At 26.7% G+C, this 25,006-nt stretch overlaps 2 protein-coding genes across 2 annotated transcripts; one reads left to right on the forward strand and one right to left on the reverse strand.

The window, feature by feature from the left end:
- Positions 1-1,361: 1,361 nt before the first annotated feature.
- Positions 1,362-4,758, reverse strand: LOC145834833 (protein adenylyltransferase FICD-like). The gene is made up of 6 exons (XM_082942350.1): positions 4,714-4,758; positions 4,050-4,338; positions 3,144-3,305; positions 2,596-2,915; positions 1,884-2,119; positions 1,362-1,506 (listed from the first exon to the last, which is right to left on the reverse strand). The coding sequence occupies exons 1-6, from the start codon at positions 4,756-4,758 to the stop codon at positions 1,362-1,364; spliced, it is 1,197 nt and encodes a 398-aa protein (XP_082798476.1).
- A 7,834-nt stretch (positions 4,759-12,592) lies between these two features.
- Positions 12,593-24,783, forward strand: LOC145833422 (proteasomal ubiquitin receptor ADRM1-like). Its single transcript, XM_082940624.1, has 10 exons — positions 12,593-12,707; positions 15,388-15,520; positions 15,831-15,928; positions 17,711-17,857; positions 19,060-19,153; positions 19,626-19,734; positions 20,683-20,768; positions 21,034-21,095; positions 23,822-24,026; positions 24,504-24,783. Exons 1-10 carry the CDS (start codon positions 12,621-12,623, stop codon positions 24,584-24,586), a joined length of 1,104 nt encoding a protein of 367 aa, XP_082796750.1. The 5' UTR covers positions 12,593-12,620; the 3' UTR covers positions 24,587-24,783.
- Positions 24,784-25,006: the final 223 nt, after the last annotated feature.

Consider the following 25,006-nt stretch of genomic DNA (forward strand, 5'->3'; position numbering starts at 1 on the left):
AAATAATAATTCAAATTATACCAGCTGCAAGACTTAAAATTAAAAATTAAGTTTTAATTCAAACCAACACTGTGCATTGAACAAAACATTCATCATAAATTTAATTTACCATTTTTTAAAGCAAAATATTCAGTCCGAGTGACCGAAACTAGCCTGATATTTTAGCATACAAAAATCAATTCAATCCAAAAACTAAAAAAATGACTAAATTGGTCTGAGATTTGAAGCCTTCAAATAGTCTTAGTCTAAGTGTGATAATTTCTATTTGTTTTTTGGTCGAATTTGAACTATTTTGATTAAAAAAGTACAAACTTAATAAATTACCATTTTTCAATCTAGTTTGTATTAAAAAGGTTGTTCCAAAAAAACAGCAACTGTGTTAGTATGCAACGCATAAAAGTTAACTCATTTTTCTCAAAAACTTCGTTTGAAAAATAAAAAGTATACCTAACAGAAACCTTTTTTAATTTATGTCATATATATTGTTTTAAATGTGTCTGTACACACTTAGATATTAAATGTAGAAACAATAATGTTAGAAAACAAACTTAGTTTTATCTCATTAAGTATTAAATGAAAAGTGGTTTAAATATGAGCATCTTTGTTCATTGGTGTGCATAGTAATTAATTTAAAATGCAAAGAAAACTTCTAAAAAGTCAAAAGTGTCAAAACCAAAATAAAGTTAACCTTATTTATTCTTCTTCTATTGTTATTATTTTTGTTTTTATTATTATATTATTATTATTATGTTATTTTTAATTTTTTTGTGCACACTAGAATACAAAACTTAGTAGTAGAACATCTGTATCAAAAAGTTAGGTATAAAAAACGTGTGAAAAATAACTAAACTGTAAAGAAATGACATTTTACTTAATAACTGTGCTCTACTTTTGTACAAAATGGAAAACATTTGCATTTAGTTTTTACCAAAAAGGTGTAATATAACTATCTTACTAATTCAAAGCACTCTTTTTTCATAAATTTATTTGCTGTTGTATGAACAAAGTATATGAAATTGAGAAACAAAACCTGGTGAAATGCTAACTATTCTTTTACACATTTTAAGCTAAATCAGTAAAGTTTTTAAATTGTTTGAAAATGTTATACAGGAACTTAAAACTAAATTAATCAAACAGATTTAACTAAAAATATATTTTTGCTCAGCGGGCCACATTTACATGCTCGCGGGCCGCAAAATTTTCTTTCGCGGGCCGCATTCCATTTAAAAAAACAACGTGCTCGCGGGCCGCAGATTTAACCTTCGAGGGCCACATTTGGCCCGCGGGCCGCAGTTTGCCGACCCCTGTTATATACTTTATAAATTATGAAGATTGAATACTTTATTAACGCAAAAACACATTTAAAGTTCTTCATGCGTCATTGCAACTTGCAAATACTCATCTAAGGTTCTGCTCGCACATTTCGCAATGAACCTGACGAAAGTCCTGAAATCTCCCCTGAATGCCTCCCACAAAGCCTGATGGTACTCCGGTCTGTCTTCGTTCCTGTTGTTTAGTATAAGTTGTGTTTATTTGGTTTGAAATAAATGTAAACAAAAATAAACGGAAAGAACAGCTGTTTCATCTTAAACTTGATAGTTTTTTTTTTTTATAAAACAATTTTTTATTAATCTTAATCAAAAAAGTCCTCAGTTACAATAAGTTTCTGTGAATCAAATAAGGGCTTATGATTACCTTTAAGCTTTGCGTGGGTTTACAAAAACACACGTAAACACACAACAGTATATCTTAAAATATATTTTAGATATCACCACAATCAGAAAACCCATATGATCAACCCAATTTAACTCATCAATCAGAGTAAGGAGATCATCCGATAGAAAAACAAATAACTACAAACAAATATCAAAACACCTTATTACCTGATGATAACGGGCGGGAAACCGCTCCTCATCAACACGACATTCATCATCATCCTGGAAGTCCGTTTGTTGCCGTCTTCGAAGGGGTGAACGTGGGTGAGGCGGAAATGGGTCAATGCTGCCCGTTCCACAGGGTGCAGGTGGAGGAAGGAGTCGGAGTTGATCCAGTCTTCGAAATGTTGGAGGAGCTCGTTCATGCGCTGCGGATTAGGTGGCACGTAGTTTCCCAGGTACACCTGTTGGAGAAAATTCGTAATTTTTGTTGCTTGATATTTTAAGAAATTAAGTTTGTTTCTTTACTATTGTAAACATATGCAAAGTTTACAGGGTACACCTATAAAGGTTTGGTTTTAATAAAATATTGGGATATTGTGTGATAAAATTAATCTTAAAGTCAATATTTTTATTGTTAGGTAATAATTGTTTTTTCTTAATGTACTGTACAATAACAAAAAATTATGATATCTGCTTTGAGATCAAGTACTTAAAAGTGTTGTTTTTAAAAGGAAACTACTTAATTTTTGTTTTTTTTCTAAAAAGATTATAAATTAAAATAAACTAATACAAAACATTATCTAAACCAACTTGCACTATAACAAAGAAAATGTTTTAATACTATGTACTTATAAAAAAACTATTTTAAAATTAAAAAGTTTCAATTTTTGTTTTTATAGAATAGTTATAAATTAAAGCAACAGAACATGGTCAAAACCTGCGATGTTCTGAATTTGCCGGCAACAACCGGATCGTGTTTTCCCAGCAACCTCAAATGAACGTCCTCGACATCCCGCAGAGTAATATTTTCCTTTGACACCAAGTAATTGTTTACGTACCTCATCGCGTCAGCCAGTCCCAGCACCTCGTTCTGCTCCCTGAAGCTCCTCCCGTCCAGTGTGACGTCATAATCGATGACGCGCCTCACCTCCTCCAACGACAGCTTGTTGCCCTCCAAGGCGGCGGTGTGGTGAATGTGGTGGTACAAAGACTCCTCCATGTGTTCTTTCAACGCTTCGGGGTTGGAGTTGTGACGCGCTAAAAGTTATGTTGTTGAGTAAATGATAAAAGACTAAATAAATTTGAGAAAAATTTACATTACAAGAAAATTTACAATATTTTGTATAGTATATTTACTACTTTATAAATACTTTATCAGGCCGGATTTTTCCTGTTGAAGCTTAGTAATTTATGGAAAAGTTTATTTGTATTACTACTTTAAGCATTTAAAAAAACTACGTATAGTAAAAATTAGATAAAAGCTACCGTTAAGATCGACCAGTTTTCTGTCAATTTCGTCAAAAATTTTCTTGTTGGCCTGTTGAACCAATGTAGCTACGCGTTTTCTGTTCGATTTGGCGGTTACGTCATCGGGTTGGTGGGTCAGGGCTCGTTGGTAGAGCCTGTCCGCTTCTACCACGTCATCAGCTGAAAGTTTTTTGCTTTGTTTGAATCTTGTTATTTTTTTACTGGCTGATATAAAAGTGTTTTAAACAAATAACCGCTAATCTTAATTGTTTAGTTAAAAAGAACACGTCATGAAAATATGTATCGTTTTCACGTGAGTTTTAAACTTATTCTATTGGAACTTTATTATTGATAAATAATAAATAAATATATACTTCTAAGATAACAACTTAAATATTTCCGGAGAACACTGTATGTTTATGTGCTATAATACTTTAAATTTTTTGACATTTATCACTTTAAGTATTAAACTCTATTGCCATGTTACTTTTATTAGAAGAAAATTAGCTAAATTTTAAACCCATTTAAAGTTTTACAAAGAAACTTATTAACAGTTGTATTAAATGTTTTTTTTAACAGTTGAAATATAAGTTTTATAGAAACGTTCTTAATAGGACCTAAAATAGAAACAAAATAAAATTTTGATCCTACAATTTCGATCATCAGACCACAAGCGGTCATTAAACTGAGACCTGGGTATTTTTTTTATTGAAGCTTGTTTTCCGTAATCGTATAAAAAAATGTTAAGTAAAAAATATAAAACTAACTGAAAACAATAGTATTCTCTATAAATAAACAAAAATCTATTTATAGATTATAATATTATTATTTATAATAATTAAAAAAAAATTAATACATTGTAAAACGAATTTAATTTTAAATCAAATATTGATTGTGAAATTAAACATACAACTCATATATTACCTTCTAGAAACTCTCCGTAGCTGTTGAGTGCGAACACATAATCAGGTCTCATCGATAAAACGTGTTCAAAAAGTTTTTTAGCTTTATGACGTTTTCCTTGTGAGGCGAGTTTTGTGGCTTTCAAAATAATCATGTTAGCTTCTTTCAATGAAGTTGAGTCGTTTTCACTTTTGTTTTCCTCGTTGGTCGGTTCAGGTGTGTTTTGATCATTCAAATCAGTACTTAGATTATCTTTGAAAACAAAAACTCCAAAACTTTCACCTGGGTTCGTATTCACGTTCGGTCGGACCTTGAATCAAATTTCATTTTAATTTAAAAAGAACAGTTAACATTTCGAAATTATTTAAACATTTTCTTTTTAAGGTTAGTCATAAATTGTTACATAAATATAAAAAAAAACATAGAGCTTATTTATAGATTGATTTTTAACATGATCAAAAATATAATAAAAAAAAAACACTTTATTTAAGAGGGTAATCTTAATTTAAGATTACCTAACGTAAGCAAAGAAGTTTTAAGTTATTTTTATTAATAAATAATAAAGATACAATATCAACTAACATGAAAAATGGTTACAAAAAAACAAACAAAGTCTTTAAATTTTATAATTTAAAGTTTAGTTTTGTATGGTAAGCTTATTAAATCTAAACACAATACAACTTACCTCATTGTAAAAATAAGCATAATCGTTTTTATCCAAATTAGACATTTTTGAAAACTTTTCATCATACTTTATTTTTTCTTTAGCTAATGCTCCATTTAGCAGAAACATAAAAAGAACTAATGACAAAATTAATTTGATCTTCATTAATATATTTATTATTATACCTTTAATCTGTCAAAAAATCACTTATCATTATCATATATAAGTTTTGTTTTTTGTATTATTTTTTCCGGATACTAAAAAGTTAAAAATAATAAGTCATTTAAACTAATTATATACAAAATTTGTAGCTGAACTAATTTAAGGGAAATTTTAAGATATAGTCTATATCATTTTTTTAATCTTTATTAAAATTGTGCACAACTAACTACTTTAGATGTTTTACTTTTTTTTTAATTTACCATAATTAAACAATGACAATAAGAGTTAGTATAAAACATAAGTAACTACTAGACTTTCCAACTAGGAAAACAAGTATTTTAGTACATAAAAACTCAAAAAGAGGGTTTTATAGGTTAACATGTCAAAATTTCTAAAACCAATGTAATATTCAATTTTTAAATCTAATATTTAAACAAATTACAATAAATATAAAACTGACAATCAAAGCTTTAAAATAAATTTTCTGAAAAAATCCAACTGCCTGAATCGCTATTGTTTTGATATTGTCTAGTAAGCTAAGAAATTTTTATTTTGTTTAAAAAGGACACGTCACAAAAATCTTTAAAAATTTCACAGGTAGTTTAATTTGGTCTTTTTCGTTTAGCAGGGCCGGATGTTGAAACTGCTTATTAATAAGTATTTTTGCAATTCTTACTGTTTAGATTTTGTAGTCAAAAAAGAATAAGGCAATAAATTTAATTTTTCTTAAGTTGCAAAATTTTAAACTAAATTTTATTTAGAAAACCCTCTAACTTAACTACTATGCTTTTTTTATTTAAATGTTTTTACAGTTTTACCTAAAACATAGTCACACATTTCTTTAAAGTAAACTAATAGCTATATCTTTTCAAACATAATATTCTATGAAGAAAATATTTAAGTCTTCCATTTGATAATATTTATCAGGGTACAAAGGAAATGTTAGTTGGTTTAGTATTTGTAAATCAGTAATAACTTTTATAAGTTTACGAATTTTACAAATAAATACCGTATATGAAGTTACAGTAAAACAACTTTGATTTTAAGAAAGCAGAAATAGTATTCGTAAAAATTACGTGCCAAAGCTCTCAACTGAATTTTATTATAAATTTAAGTGGCTAGCTTCAAATTTCCACTACTGTTTTTGAATTTCTTGAAAATCATGCACCTACTTTGCATATTTGCTAAGTCAGCATATATAGTGAGCATATTTGCTATTTTAATTTTTTTAAATATTTATACCCTTAACCCTAACCCCTTTACCCAAACATAAAAAAAAAATCAAAAATTAAGACATATATAATTAGAACAACAAAAATACAAGAAAAAAAATGCTGACTACGCAAATATGCAAATTAGTTGCATGATTTTGAAGAAATTCAAAAAAAGTTGTGGAAATTTGAAGCTACCCAATTTAAGTTGCATAATTTATTTTTCACTGCATTTCATTGGACAAAACATCAAGTGAAAGTAATAAATGAATAGAAAATGACTTTTTTTACAATATTCAAGTTAAGTCAAATTAAACACATTTGAACTTACTTAAATATATATATGAAGTGCTTTTATTGATATCAATGGTAATTAACTGTTGTAAGTAACGTCCGAAGTTTATTCAAAATACTTTCTTTGAACCAAATAAGAAAAAAAAAATAATTTGTCTGAAAAGATAAGAATACTTTTAAACTAAAATTTTTTGAGATAATTAACTGAGATTTAAGTCTTTTTGTCGATTAATTATTAAAGAATTAATGTAAGACTAGAACTTTATTTTAAAAATAAAACTTTTCATTTTAGGGAATTAATTATTATGACTAGCCAAATTGAAAATAAACCATAACCTAGAATCTGTTGTAAAATATTCCATTTCTTGATCAAGTTTTTTAGAACATATTCTTAGCATTTTACCAAAAAATTGTTTAAATAATTTGGTGAATGGAAAAAAATAAGCTTCTTAGTTTAAATATAATGCAAGTTTTGGTATAAAAGTAAAAAAAAAACCTAATTACTAAAACAATGGTCACCACCTTTTTTTTTATGGTAGAAAAACATCAGAAGAAACCCACTCTCTCCTCTACAACGATAAACGTATTCTGAAGGTCATGCAAGTGAGTTTCAGCTCATCACGTGTTATTCCACCTGCCCTATCTTTTATTTTTACTAAGAAAAAAAAACCTTTTTATTAAAAATAAAACTAAATCCATCTAAAAAATAAAAAAAAAACATAAATGTTTAACTAACCAAAAATGAAAAACTAATCCTAACCCTTTAACAAAAAACAAAACCCTTGGTGACACGCCATTTGGAAAACACTCACAAGGCTAAAATCTCAACATCAAAAACCATAAAGTGTGGGAAAACGATGAAGCTCAAATCCCCAAGTAAGTATCCACTGGCGCTACAACAAATTTTAAGTTAAAATAAAATAAAAAGCTTAATAAGAGTGATGTGAACACTAATAAAAAGTAATTGTTTAATGATTTTTTAGTTTGTAATGGTTTTAAATAAGACCACAACAAATTTAAAATCTGAATTGTTATGATCTAACAAATAAAAATTTTTTGATACAAAGTTACTATAGTATAAGTTTTTTTGTCAGATTTTAAAGTACTGTTAGGGTTGCTACATTACCTGGAAAAACCTTAAATTTGTAATTTAAAAACTTATAAAATTAGATACTTTATAACTAGATTTAGACAAAAATACTTGTAATTTAAAACAATTTACATGTATTTAGAAAAATTAGTTATTGACTAAAAAATGTCTGCACTCATTTTGATGTTCATTATTTGCTAAATAAACTTTATTATCAACTGTTAAGGTTAGTGTACCTATTACAAAAGAAGATGATGTCCTTTCACCTTTCAGAAATATTTTAACTGCAAACGTTAAGATAATTAACAGTTGGAAAAAATTGAAATTAGCAGTTAAAATGTCATAAGAAATTAAAATGACATCATTTTTTATATCAAAAAGACACTAAGGTTTACAACTAGTAATAAATTTTGATTATTTAACCCTGGTATTAAGCAAACATTTATACATAAAATAACAAATATCAAAATGTGTGCATACATTTTTTACTCAATAACCAAAATATTTTGATTTGACCTAAAAAATCTACCATGTTGATAAAAAAAATTTTGTCAGCATTAAAATTTTTTTGTTTAAAAATATATTTGAAGCAGCTTTACAGTATATTTTCAATGTTTTTATGCTATTTAATACAGTTATTTACATAAAACTTAAGTTAAAATCAAAAATAGTATATAAAAAATAATATAAAAATAGTATAGTAACTATACTTGAAAAAAATTTTAAAAACCTGGAGAAAACTTGCCAAAAGTCAGTGGCAACCCTGAATATTTTTTTAATTTTCTTTTTACACTGCCACAAAATCTGGAAAAACAGGGAGTTTGACAACTTAGTCTAAAAAACCTGGAATTTGAGAACTTATGAAAAAAAACCTTGAATTTTTAACATAAATTACTAAAATACCTGAAGAACTTGCAATTTGGAAGATAAATCATTAAAAATTCTGAAAAACATGGAGTTTTGCTTAATTTTTACAGGTAGTTAAGTTATGATTTGGCACAAGAAATCTATTGTATAGATAACTTTTTTTTGTTATAATTAAAAAAATTATAAATTAAAAAACACATTTAAAACAGCTTTTCTTTTCAATGCTGTTATACTTCTTATCACAGTTTTTAGTCTTAAACTAAACTTTACAGTGCTCCTACAGTATTATCATTATACTAAACATTTTATTAAGTGTATAGGGGGGATCCAACTTGATTTTTACAAATTGATCTTATTTTATAGAGTTTTATCTGAGCCATCAGACATTTTTAACCCTTGAACAAATAAAAAGCATTTTTTGAGATATGAGAGATCTCTTTTTCTCCACTTCAAAAAATAGTTAATGTTTATCAATAATTTTAACATGTAACTAGTATTTAACCTTAAAAAATTATAATTTTCTCTTACTTCCTTGCAATAAATAATAATTTACATAAGTTTTTTTGTATCTTTGGTATTTTGAAACGTAGGTTTCTGTATATGAATTGTAGTGTAGTTGGAATTACCATATTTATATTCATACCTATTATAGAATAATTAAAACAAAGGAAAAGTTATTTTATGTCAAAATAAACTAAAAATGATGCATTACCCAAAGTAGTTATTCAACAGTATACAAATTCAAAATTTATTTCATGTTTTAGTTTTAATTGATTTCTTAAAATTTTTCATTAAATATTCTAATAAAAAAAAAAAAAATGTTACAATGATAATTGACTTCTGGAGACATGTTTATTATTATTAAAGCCTTGTATGGCTTATGTGTAAACATTTTATTTAAAATGAATCATTAGAATATCAAGTACTAAGGCCATAGAGGGAGGTAAATCAATTTTAAGATTTTCTTAATTTTTATATAAAAGGCCGCATAGAGGTCTAATCAGGGTTGTCACACACAAGTTTCTCAGGATAACCAAGGCTAGTTTGAAATTATTATTTAACTTCTTTAGTTATTGCATTGGTTTTTTAGTTATCTAAGCTTATATGATCCATACAACTTTTATTCAGTTTTTGGCTTAATATTTTTCCTTTTTAGTTTTTTTATAAACTCAGGCTGACTCAAACGTCACTTGGGCTAGTTTTTTGTCTTTAAGAGTTGTAATCATACTCAATGAAACAAAATACTTTATTATAAACTTAACTAATTGAGTGCAATAGTTTGATTAAAAACAAATCAAAATTTATTAAGTATTCAGTTTTCACTTTGCATAGCAACAATAGCATTCTGAAAACACACGTGGCAAACTTATAATTAGTAAAATAAAAACGTATTAAGTAAAATATTAAAAACTTGCTGTTAATATTTTTGAAGAAAATATTCAATGTGTAATTTGATTTTTTGATAATCCATGTTTGAAATACTTTTATTGGTAGCTAACTGCAAAACATCTAGTATTATCATTACTTAAATGTTCAAAATTATATGTCAAAAATGAATAAAAATTTACCTTCAGGAAATATTTATACGATTAAAAAATATTTTGATTATACTCGTTGTGGTTAGCTACATTTAATAATATCATTTAGTAAAAGAAAAGAACATATTATTTGTTCTACCCAGGTTTCAAAAAAAAAAAGAGTTACAACCTAGTATTATCTTTATTATAAAAGCTCAGAAAAAGTTGTGAAATAAAGATTCCAAGTAAACAAGTACTCAATAGTTATTATGGAAACAGGTCTAAATTGCACAAAGATAAAATTGCACGAGGTTACAAAATTGCACAAGGGGACTAAATTGCGCAAGTGCACAAAATTACTCAAAGCCAAAATTGCACAAAGCCAAATTTGCACAATTTACATTTTTGCATGAGAGAAAAAAATGTATAGAAAAAAGATAAAAATAAAGATAGTGATAGTAGAACTAAAAATAAAATTACAACTAATAAAAATTATTATAAAAATAAAATAATGATTAAAAAAAAAGCTCTCAACCAAGGATAAGGGTTAAGGATAATAGTGATAGTAAAAAACTTAAAATTATTAAACTCAGAATTACTTATGATATTTTGAAGTTTAAAAATCTCAAGATGACTCAGGACAGCTCATGATTTTCTAACTCAGACTGACTCAGGATACTTTTTAAAAATAAAAACTCAGGATAAAGGTTTTTTTTTTTTGATTTCTGGATACTTAAAGATTTCAAGTAAGATTTAGTTGCACTTTTTGTAATCTACAAGCAACTTTGTTAAATGATTTGTTTTTTATTAGTTTTAAAAAACTAAAATTTTTTTGATAAGATTTTGGAAAAACTCTGGATGACTCGAGACAGCTTTTGATCACTAAGGACAGTTTTTTTTTATTTAAAGAGTGGCAACCTTAAACTTTTTAAAGGTTGTGTGCTCAGTTTTAGTCTACTTTATCAGAAATTATTAAGGAAATTTGTGTCAAACTAACATATATTTTAATTGTAGAAATGGTTTGTTGAACATCAAATAGCCTAAAAAATTTGCCCTCTATACCTGTATTTTTAAAATAAATTAAGGGCATAGGGAGTGGGGGCCAATATTTTCTTTTACAAAAAAAAACTTTGGATTTTATATAAAAGCTTTAAGTACAAATTACAAGCCAGTTTTTATGGAATTCAAAAATCTTATTTAACTTTTGAGATATTGTAGCTTTTGTAAAAAGTTTCCAATACAAATGTATAAACTGCAAATTTTTCAAGGTTAATTGTCTTGAACATTTAAAAATCACTTAAAATCTATCTTCGTCTTCTTTATTACTGAGCTAAAGACCTGAAACTTTCAGAAAATATTTCTGATGTAGTTTTAATGACTTTTAATGGTGTGATTTCAAAAATTTTGAAGTATGAAAATTAAGAAAAATAAACTAATAAATTAAATAGATTTTTTTTAGTAAAATTTTTGTTTTTCAAAGCAAAAAAAATCCTGCATTAAAATCTATTTAAAATTTAGTAATGGACTTTCTGTAAAAATTTGAAGATCAGTTAAAAAAAGTAAAAGATATATTTTTAATGAAATACTTTTTTTTTTGCGTTTTTAGATAGTGCCTTCCATTAGAAACCTATTGAGCACATTAATTTTGATTGCTTATATCTCTAAAGTTACTTTAAGTTATTTAAAGCAGTTAAAAATGTCTAATAACTCAGATAAAACTCAAAATAAGATCAATATGTAAAAATCAAGGTTGACCCCCCATGCCCTTAAAATCTAATTATAATATCTGGAAAACTAAGTTCAAAGTTATAAACATTCAGATTAGAATGTACAACGTAGTGTTCATAATTAATAGACAGTTTTAGTGTATGATACAGAGGAATAAAACAAGAAAAATATTAACATTCCCTGAAGAGAATCAGAAAACCTTGAAAAAATGTGTTCAAAAATTTAGTATATTAAAAAATAATACTAGAAGTATACATACAAAATTGTAAAGAAAAACTAGGCTATTTCATAGTTTGTTTTATGCTAAAAATAATCAGCTGTCTACAAATGTAAAGTCATATCTCATCACTCTTCTTAATATCAATAATAATAAAATTTAAAAATAATAGTTTGTACAATGTATTTTTTGCATCATTTTAATTTTAAACTGTTCCTTTTTAGCTTTACTCCTTTTTTATATCTCATTACTCCATTGGTCTTAAGTTGTTTTAATGTACTAAATCATATTGTTAATCAAGTTTAATAACTTAATTCTATAAGTTAAAAAATGATAATTATTATTTTATAAGGCAATTTAGTAATAGTAAGTAATATGACATTATTTGGTAAATAAGTTTTAGAGTTTTTTGTTTAGTTTACAAAAATTAACTTATATTTTTTAATCCTTACAAATAACATGAGCTTGATATTTAAGTTACTTTTTTTGAGATTATTTAAAACTTTAGAGTATTTACAGACAAGTCAGTAATATGGCATTATTTGGTAGCTAATTTTAAGAACTTTTATTTACTTTACAAAAATAAACTTACACTTTTTAATTTTCATAAATAACAAGACTTATACTTCAGTTACATTTTATTAGATTATTTAAAACATAGTATTTATAGACAATTAATGATATGGCATTATTTGGTAACCAGTTTTAAGAACTTTTTGTTTAGTTTACAAAAATAAACTTATGTTTTTTAATTCTTATAAATAACTTGAGCTGGATATTAAAGTTACTTTTTATATTATCTAAAGCTTTAAAGTATTGACAGATAACTTAGTAATAGTAATATGGCATTATTTGGTAACTCATCAGGCGGAACCGCCACCTCAAAGAACCTGGTTGAATTTAAATGCGGAAAGTTGAATCTTGGAGAGGTAATTTAAAATACTTGTACATTTGGTATTATTTTTAGTTTTCATAACTTTTTTTGTAGTTAATTAGTAACTAATAGCTTGAAAAAGTAAATGTATTATATGTTCAATGCTTTTACAAATGGTAAAAAAATTAAAATATTTTTTTTTGCAAAACTCAATTTTTGCAAAAAATTAATGAAACAGTTGTCATGTGTTGTTATGATAATTGCTTTACTAAAGTAGACTATTTGTCTAGCTCATAACAGTGACACCTATACAGTAGCCTATACAGTGACCATGTTGTTAAAAGTTTTAAGCTGTTTTACTTCAAGACTTTTAGTTACCCTTTTTTATTTTTAATTTTTGTACACTTTTCTTTACGTTTATTGATTCACTTACACCTAATTTAGTGTTTTAAACAGGGTTACCACTTTACCTGGAAAAACCTTGAATTTAAGAATTTTAGAAAAAAAACCTGGATAAACCTGGAACTTTAATCAAAAAACCTTGAATTTTTAATAATTTTAATATTTTCAGTAATAAAATTCTGATTTGACACGAAAAATCTATCATATAAATAAGATTTTTTTGACATGATTAAATTTTTTTTATTAAAAAACACATTAAAGTAACTTTAAAAGTATCTTTTTAATGTTTTTATACTATTTAACATAGTTTCTTATGTAGAAATTATCATAAAACTAAAAATAGACCTAAAAAAGTGTTTTTTTAAAAACCTGAAAGAAATTTGGAAAACCAGGAAAAAAATTTGAAAAAACGAGTGGCAACCCTAGTTATAAAAATGTTTTAGTTAATGTTAAAACTTAAAAAGAAGTTAAAAAGTTAACATATAACTTAAAAATAAATGTCCCCCAATTTTCAATTATATTTCTTTAGTTTTTCACAATTACTTAATTGATTTCAAACTTCTATTTATTATAACAGCTTGATGAAAATTAAAATTAAGGTCCTTTAAACATAAGTAAATATTAATTAAGGGGATAGGGGAGTCCACCTTAATTTTACAAGTTGAACTTATTTTATAGAGTTTTATCTAAGCTTTTAAACCTTTTTAACCGCTTAGAAAAATTCCAAGTGATTTTTGAAATATGATCAATCAAAACCAGTGATCTCAATAGGTACTTAATGAAAGGCACAAACTAAAAACGCAAAAAAAAGACCATTTCACTAAAAGTTTATCTTATCTTATCCTACTTTTTTTTTGCAATCTTCTTTTAATTTTCATCAAAAATTAATATTAAAAATGATTGAATAGAGGATTTATTTAATTTTGACAAATTAAGTTTTTATAAAAAATTTTTTTTTTTGTTTTGTTATCTGAAAATTTAGTTATTTAATATTTTTAAGAACTAAGGGGAGTCCGACATGTTTTTTACTAAAAATAACATTTGATCTTATATGAAAGCTTGAAGTACAAAATATAAGCCAGTTTTTATAGAATTAAAAAATCTTATTTAACTTTTGAGATATTGTAGTTTTTATAAAAAGTTTCCAATACAAACGTATGGACCACAAACTTTTTGGGGTCAATTTTTTTGAAAATTTAAAAAGTCACTAAAAACCTTTCATTTTTCAGAATAAAAAAAATTGATAAATTCAATATTTAAATTATTTAATATTACACTTTCTGTGAAAATTTGAAGAAGATTGTTTAAAAAATAAAGGAGGAGATAGATTTTTAGTGAAATGGTCTTTTTTAGCGTTTTTAGTTTGCGCCTTTGATTAGAAACCTATTGAGGTCACCAACTTTGATCGCTCATATCTCAAAAACGTTTTTAATTTTTTCAAGCGGTTGAAAATGTCTGTCACCTCAGATAAAACTCTATAAAATAAGATCAAATTGTAAAAATCAATGTGGACCCCCTATGCCCTTAAAATCGCAACATTCAAAGTCTTCTAAACTATAAAAGGAACAATTCCTAAAAGTTTGAAGTTTTGAGCTCAAAAAATAAAGGAGAAGATAGTATTTTAGCTATTTTAAATTTTAAATTGAAAAAGTTAACCCCAAAAAATTTGCGATTATATGTTTGCATTGGAAACTTTTATAAAAATTGCAATATCCCCAAAGTTAAATAATATTTTTTTATTATATAAAAACTAGTCTGTAGTTTGTACTTCAAGCTTCCATATAAAATACAGTGTTATTTTTAGTATGAAAAAAAAAGTCGGATCCCTTAAGCCCTTAATTATTACACTTTAAATATAATCTATAAAAATTGTTCTGTTATTTATTGTTTTACAAAAACTAACTTTTAATAAGAATTAAGAAGATGAAATTTAATAAATGATCAGACTTTAAGGTAAATTGCAATATTACTTGTCATAACTTGTTCATGCTGAGAAATTTTAAAAACATTCTGCTTTTTCAATTTTTTTTTATGAATTAAGCTGTTCGTAAAGAGTGAGTGAAATGACTTCCAAACTTTTTCTTTTTCTGACTCATTTTATATTCTTTAAGTTAATTACTTGAATTTCAAGTTTCGATCATCAGAAACAGGAAATTGTACCAAGGAAAACCTTCTTTGTGTACAGTATTAATAAGTTGATCTATTTATGCAAGAAAAAAAAACTTGTTCTCTTAATATATTTAATACACGAGTTGTCCTTGGTCTGTGCAGAACTTAATATTTTTCAATTGTTGCAGTATTATTTGATATAAAGTTATTTTTACACATTAAAGGGCAACAAGGTGAAGGCTGATGCTAGGAAGGGTATGTTTTACATCCACCAATCACCAAGCGACCAGCTGATACATTTGTGTTGGAAAACGAGGGAGGGTTCCAACGTTGAAGACGATCTCATCATTTTCCCTGGTTTGTTGAGCATACATTTTCAATAAAGTATTAATTTTTTGATGATCCGAAATTAAAATTTTTTATAGCAAAACACGTATTTAAAAAATATTGGAAAAATACTTGATACAAATTTATTTTTTTTAACACAATGTCATAATTTGTTTCAATTAAATAATACTTTTATTTTTTATAGCAGTACTATTGTTTGCTTCCTTTTTAATTTTCACCTATATTAATAGTTTTCTGCCTTGTGTAAACAGTGAAGTTTATTTTGACTTAAACAGCCTTTGCTTGTTTAATGCACAAATAAGATTTTTTTCATTTACAGACGATTGTGAGTGGAAGCACTACAAACCGGTGACTTCATCGAGAATCTACGTTTTGAAGTTCAAGTCTTCATCAAGGAGGATGTTCTTCTGGATGCAGGTAAAAAGTGCTCTTAAAACTTAATTTCAACATTTCACAATAATCTATAGTTTTTTGTAACCTTATTGTTTAATGCTTGTTTGCAGCCCATCTAATGTTTACTCTAATTTCAATTAGGATTTAAAAAAGCAGTCATTTTGAATATTACATCTAATTCATGTCAAAAGTCAAATTCAAGTTCTTATTTGAAATCAATCACATCTTAATGCTTCCAAGTTTGAAATTTAGTTTTTTTCATGCTGAACTACTTTTCACATGATTAACATGAACATTTAAAGTCAAACAAATTGCATACAATGTCTAAATTTTTCAGTTTTATGAATCCCATTAATAAAAATTAAATAAAGCTAATTCAAATTGTACTGTCAACTACTGTATTCTTTAGAAAAATATAAAAACTAATATATACAATGTTCCTAAAAAATTTGGAATCTTGGAAAACCTTGAATTTGAGAAATTAGAATCAAAACCTGAAGTTTACAACAAAAATCTGTAAAAACCTGGAATTTTAAGTTATTTTTATATGTAAAGTAAAAAATGTCTATAAAACACAAAAAATCTATGATAAGTATAATATTATTTTTTATCAATAGAAGTTTTTTTATTAAAAAATATATCTTAGGTAAATTTATCTTATCTTTTCAATGTTGTTATATTATTTAAGAAATAAATAAATGATGGTTTAAAAATCAACCCAGTTTATTGCAACATTTTTTTCAAACTAATTTCGGACAACAGTCCTTCATCAGTGAACTTTAAAACCCGATTGGACCGATTTGCAAATTATTTATCAATCTTGTTATATTATTTAAGACAGTTTTTTTTAACTAAAGTTTAATTTTATACTAAAAATGGATTAGTAAACTTGTTTTTAAAAAATCTGGAAATAATTCAGAAAACCTGGAAAAAAATTTACAAAAAACATTGGCAACCCTGACTATATTTATTTCAAAAAAAATAATTGCATCCCAAAAAATGTTTTGACCTCAAAAACTGCTATTTTTTCGATATTCTATTTCAAAAATAATAAAGGTACTTTTGCATGGCCTAGACTTCATATAAAAAACTTAAATGAAAACTTATTCTTATGGCATGAATTTAGATACATTTCGACTCCTTTTGATGTATTATTTTGTCATAATCACACAACATATAATTTTACCTGTATAGTACTTTTTGCAATTTTAAATAGCTGATTCAACCTATAACTTGTTATTCATAGTAAATTACTTCTGTTTATTTTAAGTTCTATATATGCTGATCTGTATGTTGGAGTTTGACAATTTTGGATAAATAAACTTGGAATTTGAGAAATTTTGAAGAAAACTAAATTTGAATACCACAACATTTGAAATTTAAACAAAAATCACTAAAAAACTTTGAAAACCTGGAGTTTTAAGCAATTTTTACATGTTAAGTTGTAAAATTTCGATTTGACATAAAATCCCTATCGTTTAGATAATTTTTTTGTCATCATCAATTTTTTTTTTGTCATCATCAAATTTTTTTTTATTAATTTTCTCATTTTAAGAAGCTTTAAGATATCTTTTCAATGCTGTTATACTATTTAACACAGTTTTTTCCCTTAAACTTATTTTTAAACTTAAAATATAACCCTAAAACGTGTAATTTTGAAAACCTGGAGATAATTTGCCAGAAACATTTGTCAACCCTGTATGTGGTATACAGCTTTTTTTATTACAAAATTTATTTAGTCATAAAATATAATAAAATAATAATCTTATATATAACAAAGCTAATGACAAAAATAAACACACACAGGAGCCGAACGCTTCAAAGGACGAGGACCTTGCGAAGAAGGTGAACGATTCGATGAACAACCCGCCCAAACCTGGTTCAAGTGGAAGCAACAGGGGTGGAGGGGCCACCGATCTGTCAGAACTGCTTGGTGGTAACGGGAACTTGCAGGTATTTGTTTAGTCATTACACATGTGTATTTCTTTAAATTGGAAAATTGTGAACTCTATATTTCTATGTATTGAAATTTGTGTAAATTATTAAGGTTTCTAAGTTTTAAATTACATATTTATTCCTCAAAATAGTATTAGAGGCAGGTAATTGTTTAGTTGTACACATGTGAATTTCTTTAATTTAAAAATTATGATTTCTGTATTTCAGTGTATTAAAATTGTGTAAATTATTCAAGTTTGTAAGTTTATGAAATACTTATTTACTATTTGGAATGGTGTTGGAAATTTGCAGATTTGGTTTGTTATATTTGGAATAATTCCAGGTTTAATGTACTTTTGTAAACTTTAAACTAAACTATTGATTGATGATTTTGTGGGCTTAGAGTTAGAAAATTTTTAAATGACGCACTAACTGTGACCTTAAATAACCAGTTGGCTTGTACGTGTATGTACTGCACATTCACTTGTAAATTGTAATTTTCAAATTGCTAACAGTTAAGAAATATTTATAAATAACCAAACATTGTTGTGCAAAGTTTTCTTAACTGAATTTGTTCAACCAAGTATAAAATAACTAACCAAATACTTATGCCTAAACAAACAACTTTGTACTATCTGAAGTCTACTGAGCAGGATATGGAAAACAGCGTCGATCTGAGCCAACTTCTTCAGTTGATGGAAGGAGGACATGTTAATAATTGAATTGTTTTATAATATTTACAGGGTTGCTAAAAATCCTGGAAACCTGGAAAAACCTGAAATTTTTGAAATTTTGAAAAAAAAAACCTTGAACTTTGAACAAAAACCACTAATTAAACCTGAAAAACCTGGAATTTTTAACAATTTTTACATGTTAAGTAGTAAAATCTCGATTTGACTTAAAAAATCTATTAAATAGATAAAAAAATTTTGTCATTATCATTTTTTTTATCAAGAAACATATTTAAAGTAGCTTTACAGTATCTTTCAATGTTTTTATTCTATTCAACACAGTTTCTTATCTTATCTCTAAACTAAAACTAGACCCAAAAATTTGTACTTTTAAAACCCTGGAAGAAATTTGGAAAACCTGTAAAAAATTTGGAAAAAAAGTGGCAACCCTGAAATATAAAATAAGTAATCAAATAGTTTTTCACATGTACAGTTTTGTGAACTAACCGAAAATTTTTGTACATATGTGATGCATAGATATCTGAACAGGACTTGTTCAACAACGTGGATCAGAACCAACTTCTCCAGTTGATGGGGGGTGGAGGCGGTGGCCTTGGAAGTTTGTTGCAGGGAGGAAATAGCAGTTAGTTTAAAAAAAAAATATACAAATAACATAATTAAGCAGTAGAAAAAATAATATTATCAAAATACTTTTGTAAAACTTTTATGTATATATGGTAATAATATTAAAATAAAGAGGATTTAGTAGTTAGTTTTAATGAAAACAGAATACAAACAATATAGTATAACAGCAAATAAAATAACACTTTTATGATACTTATATGTATATATAAGTATAAGCAAATAAAGAGGATCTAGTAGTTAGTTTAAAAAAGTGTTTTATCTGGTGCAAAATATAATTTTATATTTTATAGGTTCTTATATATGAATTAACAATATAAGGCGGATATATTAGTCAGTTATAGTAAAATTTAACATATATTGTATTTAACATATAAATTTTTTATTCAAATAGTTATTATTTATAACATAAATGTAACCAATACTAGAAACAAAGTTATTTTTTGTTGTTTGTAATACATATACTTGCACAGTGATGTCTTCAAGAGAATCGAGGACTTCTTCTTCCAAGACTTCAGTTGCAGAGACTCCGGCTTCGGCTCCCGCATCCGCACCTCCCACTGCTTCCAGTGATGATAACAAGTAAGATTGTTTTGTTATAACAATTTGAAGTTGTTTAAAGAAATTATATTGTAAATATAAAACATCGCTTAATAGCACCTCGTGCTATTGGTGATGGTAAACAGTTAGAATGAATCACTTTTTTACAGCTTTATCTTGGTTTGTAGAATTTTAACTGAGCCACAAGTTGCTTTTTACAAATTTTTAATATTCAAGCTTTTAAATGTTAAACTCTTTTTCAAGCGATTAAACTTTGACTTGATAAAAATTATGTTTCTAATAATAAAAACAAATGTTTGAAATACACCTTGTCAATAGTAGGCAAGATTATATCTGAAAAGCGGTCATTGACTAATTTACTTCAAATCAACTATTAAAAAAAAATTCCAATTTTGAATTAACTTTACATGTCAAAGCAAAAATTATGGCGATTAGTTGTTTTTCTTTGATGCTTCTATACTTAGTTGCCATTTGGCTGCATTTTCATACGAAATGTGAATTTGGCTGTAAAGCAAAGTTTTCATAAACGAAGATGATCATTTTTGAATTTTGTTTGTTCTTAGATTATAAAACTTGCACTCGATGACCTAAATGTAAAAAACCGCAGTCTTACACAACATAATCATTTATGGCAATTAATTTAATTGTTATTAATTTAAGTCAAATCAAATTAGTCAGTGGTTGAGTATTTGTTAAAGCAAACATAAACATAAATAAAATTTAACTAAAAATGAAGGTCAGATGATAACTTATTAAATTTTCACTTTTAAGTTAATAGAATTATTTATGGGAAACTCATGACATTTAAGTTATTTAAAGATAATAAATTAAAATTTTAAAATGACTGAAGCATCAATAAAACTGAAACACTAAAATGAAGGTTAAACTAAAAACTGTCCACAGTAAACATTCTAGTAGTGAACTGATTGTTTCTGATACTTATAACTAAGTTAAATTTTATTCATACAGAAAGCAATCCAGTAGTGAGGGTGGTAACAAACAAATTGACGTTTCAATGCTTCAAAACATCCTTTCAAACATTCAGCCCGCACAGAGTATGTTGTATAATATTTTTAAAAAAAGTAACAAAACCATAGAAAAATGTTTTTCTAAATAAAAATTTTAAACATGAGAAATATTTATTTTAGTTTTTATGAATTTAACATTTGAAAATATTGAACAAAAGTTTGTATCAAAATAAAAAGAACTGATGTAATTTAGTTCCTTATTATTATTATTATTATTATTTTTTTTTTTCAAAAGAAAACCAAATAAATTGTAGTTGTAAATAACATAGTAAAAATTTTATGATAATCACAGAGGTGGACCTCTCAAAGGCAGTTACCGCTGAAGCAATGTTGCCAATTCTGTCTGATCCTCAGGTTTTTTTACCTTCGTTTTTGACACATACTTCAGCATCAAAAAAATATTTTTATCATTAACTTTTATTGCTGACCTGTTTCATAAAAAATTGATGACTTAAGTATTTAACCTAAGCTGAATTAATTTCATCACCACCTTCCATACATTTTGTTTTTTTCATTAAATTCATTTTAAGCTTGTTAAAATTAGTGATGTACCGGACCCACAATTTTGGGTCCGGCCGGACCCGGATCCGGACTTTTTTTTCAAATTAGAATCCGGCCGGAACCGAATCCGGACTTTTTTTTCAAATTAGAATCCGGCCGGAACCGGATCCGGATTTGTTTTTCAAATTAGAATCTGGCCGGAACCGGACCCGGACTTTTTTTTCAAATTAGAGTCCGGCCGGAACCGGACTTTTTTTTTCAAATTAGAATTTGGCCGGATCCGGATATCAGACAAAAATTGCAATATCCGGCCGGACCCGGATAGTGAGTGCGGTACATCACTAGAATAAACTAGCCTGAGTCAGAATGAAGTTTTTTAAAACTAAAAAAAAAAAAACTTTAATCTAATAATAAGTAGAAAAGCTAGCCACAAGATTTACAAATTTAGGTGTTATTTACAATTAAAAATCTGAAATCATGATCTTGAACAAAATACACTAGAAAATTACAAAATATTTAAAACTGGATCAGCTCAAACTCATTCAAAATCTAAAATAAAATTAGCCTGAGTTTTTATATAAAACTAAACTAGCCTGGGGCAGTCCAAGATTTTCTAAAATTTCCAAAAATTTTCAAACTAGCAGGGTTGCCACTGTTTAAAACAATAAAACTAGCTAGAGTGAGTATAAACAAGCCTGACTCAGAATAAGGTTTTTAAAAACTTTAAAAAATTACTTTAATCTAATAGTCAGTAGAACAGCTAGCAAAGGTTGACAATTTGGTCGTAAAGTTGTGGACTGATTGTGGTACACCTAACTTATTAGTACTATCCATCATAATTAAATCCTACCTTATTTAATTAATATCTAACAAATACTAAATTATAACTGAGACTACTTTCTATAATCAGACACGACAGTTTTGAGTGATGAATCTTTTATATAAAACACAACAAGAAATACTAGCATATACAAAATTATTAATTACTTTGGTAACACTTTGAAAACTGGAAGCTATTTAAATCTATATCAAAAGACTTAAAACAAAAAACTAAAAATTAATTTAAACTATTAGTAAACAAGAAACTGTGAAATTAAAAAAAATACTATTAAACTATAAACCTGGATTAAATATTTAAACAATTAAACACCTGTTAAAATATTCACTTTTAAAACAAAACAATACTTACAATAAGCATTCACAAAAACGTTCAAGATATTTTGTTGCTTCAAGCTACACACCAAACTAACTGCTTACATATAAACTGCCTTTCATGTTCTGATGTTTTGTTGCATCAGTATTTAGTTAAACACATTTCGTCATATGATTCTCATTGGCTCGTACATTCAACTGTATTAAATGTAAATATTCTCTGAGCTCAACTTTAAACAAAAAATAATGCAAGTATTCATTCCAAAGTTTTAAATTTTACAACATATGTAAAGAGTTGCATTTCATGAAATGCTTATTTCATAATTAAAATGTAAACAAATGTAAATTAGTCACGTGTACAAAATGAGTTAATCACGGTAGGTGTTTAATTTTAACTGACGAAAATGACTCTTATTAATTTACACAGGGTTTGTTTTTGAAAAAATACTTTTCAGTATGCTCTTGTTTACTAACTAGATCCGGGTCCGGTCGGATCTCTGTTAGGATCCGGCCGGACCCGGATCCGGACTTTTTTTTCAAATTAGAATCCGGCCGGAACCGGACCCGGACTTTTTTTTCAAATTAGAATCCGGCCGGAACCGGATCCAGACTTTTTTTTCAAATTAGAATCCGGCCGGATCCGGATATCAGACAAAAATGGCAATATCCGGCCGGACCCGGATAGTGAGTCCGGTACATCACTAGTTAAAATAAGGTAAAATTTTAAATTGAACTAATCAAAGATCACCAACTAAACTGTATTACTTAAAACCAACTGAATTAATTTAATCACCCAACTTACTAACTCATTTAGGTGTAGGATCATTGATAAAAGTAGAATGAAATAAAGTTATTAAAATTAAATAAACTTTAATCAGTTTAAAGATTCAGGAACAATTGAAACACCACAAACTAAAATAGATAACAAAATAAACCAACAATAAGAAACTAATTAAAATAAAACTAGAAAATTATGATTTTCAAAAAAAAAAAAATAAGACCACAAATCTCCGCAGGTACAAGAAAGATTGAAACCCCAATTAGTTTTTAACTTAAAACTCACATAGGTCAAGGAACGATTGAAACCGTTTCAAATGAATTAAACATTATAATTAAACCAAAAATATAAATAAATTATTCTAAATAATTTTTTATTAACTCAATTTTCAAAGGTTGAAGCGCCCTTTTTTAAAATACAAATATATAATTTTTGTTTAGAAGCCCCATGAAAAAAAGTAAATTAGACTAGTTAATTAATTATTGAAAACAACATAATTTTTTTTTAATAAAAAAAAAAGTCTAACTTCTTCAGGTCCAGGAGCGATTAAAACCCCACAAACTAAAATAGATAATAATATAAACTAAAAATAAGAAACTAATTAAAGTACAACTAGAAAATAATAATTTAAGACCACAAATCTCCACAGGTCCAGGAGCGATTGAAGCCCCACCTACCGGAGGGCAGCGAGGCGTTGTCGTCACTGACAACCGAGCTGCAGGGCACGGTCCGGTCCCCCCACTTCAAGCAGGCCATGCAGTCGTTCGCCAGCGCCATGGCAACCGGCCAGCTGGGCCCCGTCCTCGCACAGTTCGGACTTCCCCGCGAGGCGCAGGATGCAGCCAATAAGGGAGGTTGGTTTTAATTGATTATCAAATTTGTATATTTTTGTGTAGTTTATAAATATGTATAAATGTTATTAGTTTAAAAGTAATGTTTTAGTTAATTAATTAAATTAATAAAAACTTATTTTCTCAAAGATTATTTTATTTAAGCAAGGTTAGTTGTATGAATTAATATTTACTGTAAAATATTGAAAAAAGAGTAAAATATTAAAAAAAGTAAAATTAAGAGCTGTGCGCGTGGGGATTATGCTTTAAATTATTTATTTGAATTAATTTTATAAACAATTTTATTGTCTTATAGGATTTAAATTCACGTGTTAAATTGATTTTACCCAGTTCAATTGGTTATCTGTTTTATTTTATAAAATAAAGTCAGTTTAATTTTTTAAACTAGATTGCGTTGCTCCTTAAAAAACATGGAATAATTCACTAAAAGCATGTCTTTTATTCATGATTTACATCATAAAGTTGTTTATTTTTATTCAGATGTTGAGGAGTTTGCAAAAGCGATGCAAGATTCTTCAAAGAAGAACGACGACGATGAAGAAGAACAAATGAACGTTGATTAAAAACAATGCTTGTTAGTAAACTTGTAGCTATATTAAAAGTTTCAGTATATTAAAAAGTGCTACTTGTTTCAATGTTTACTTTGTGTCGTTTCGTATAACCTTTTTTTTTGTAACCCTGAATTAAATTGTAAATTTTCGGGTAACAAAGTTAGTTTGTATTTTTTTTACACGTTGTTAATAAACCACAAAATTCATTATTACCAATAAAAATTTTATTATTATTTAAATATTTAATAAACGTGTTTGATTTGGTTTACAAATATTTATAAGTAAGTCGTCTAGTCTTGAAAACGTTAATGAAGTAAGCTATAACATGTTTAAGGTTGAATTTTTACTTGTTTATCTGTAAATAATACTTCTACATCAACTTATTTATCGTCCTTAGATAAAGTCTAAGTTTAATTTATTAATTGTAGGAAT

Source organism: Thalia democratica, chromosome 1 (assembly GCF_965202585.1).
Source record: "Thalia democratica chromosome 1, ktThaDemo2.hap1.1, whole genome shotgun sequence".
In the NCBI taxonomy this organism is placed as follows: Eukaryota; Metazoa; Chordata; class Thaliacea; order Salpida; family Salpidae; genus Thalia; species Thalia democratica.

What these genes read in the sequence shown, in the direction of transcription:
- LOC145834833 (XM_082942350.1), bottom strand. Translation starts at nt 4,758, where the DNA reads ATGTCTAATTTGGATAAAAACGATTATGCTTATTTTTACAATGAG. An exon ending in CTACGGAGAGTTTCTAGAAG is followed by an intron (nt 3,306 to 4,049) that starts GTAATATATGAG and finishes AAAAACTTTCAG; the next exon opens with CTGATGACGTGGTAGAAGCG. An exon ending in TTCCCGCCCGTTATCATCAG is followed by an intron (nt 1,507 to 1,883) that starts GTAATAAGGTGT and finishes ACTAAACAACAG; the next exon opens with GAACGAAGACAGACCGGAGT.
- LOC145833422 (XM_082940624.1), top strand. Translation starts at nt 12,621, where the DNA reads ATGGCATTATTTGGTAACTCATCAGGCGGAACCGCCACCTCAAAGAAC. An exon ending in GTTGCAGGGAGGAAATAGCA is followed by an intron (nt 19,154 to 19,625) that starts GTTAGTTTAAAA and finishes ATACTTGCACAG; the next exon opens with TGATGTCTTCAAGAGAATCG. An exon ending in AAACATTCAGCCCGCACAGA is followed by an intron (nt 20,769 to 21,033) that starts GTATGTTGTATA and finishes TGATAATCACAG; the next exon opens with AGGTGGACCTCTCAAAGGCA.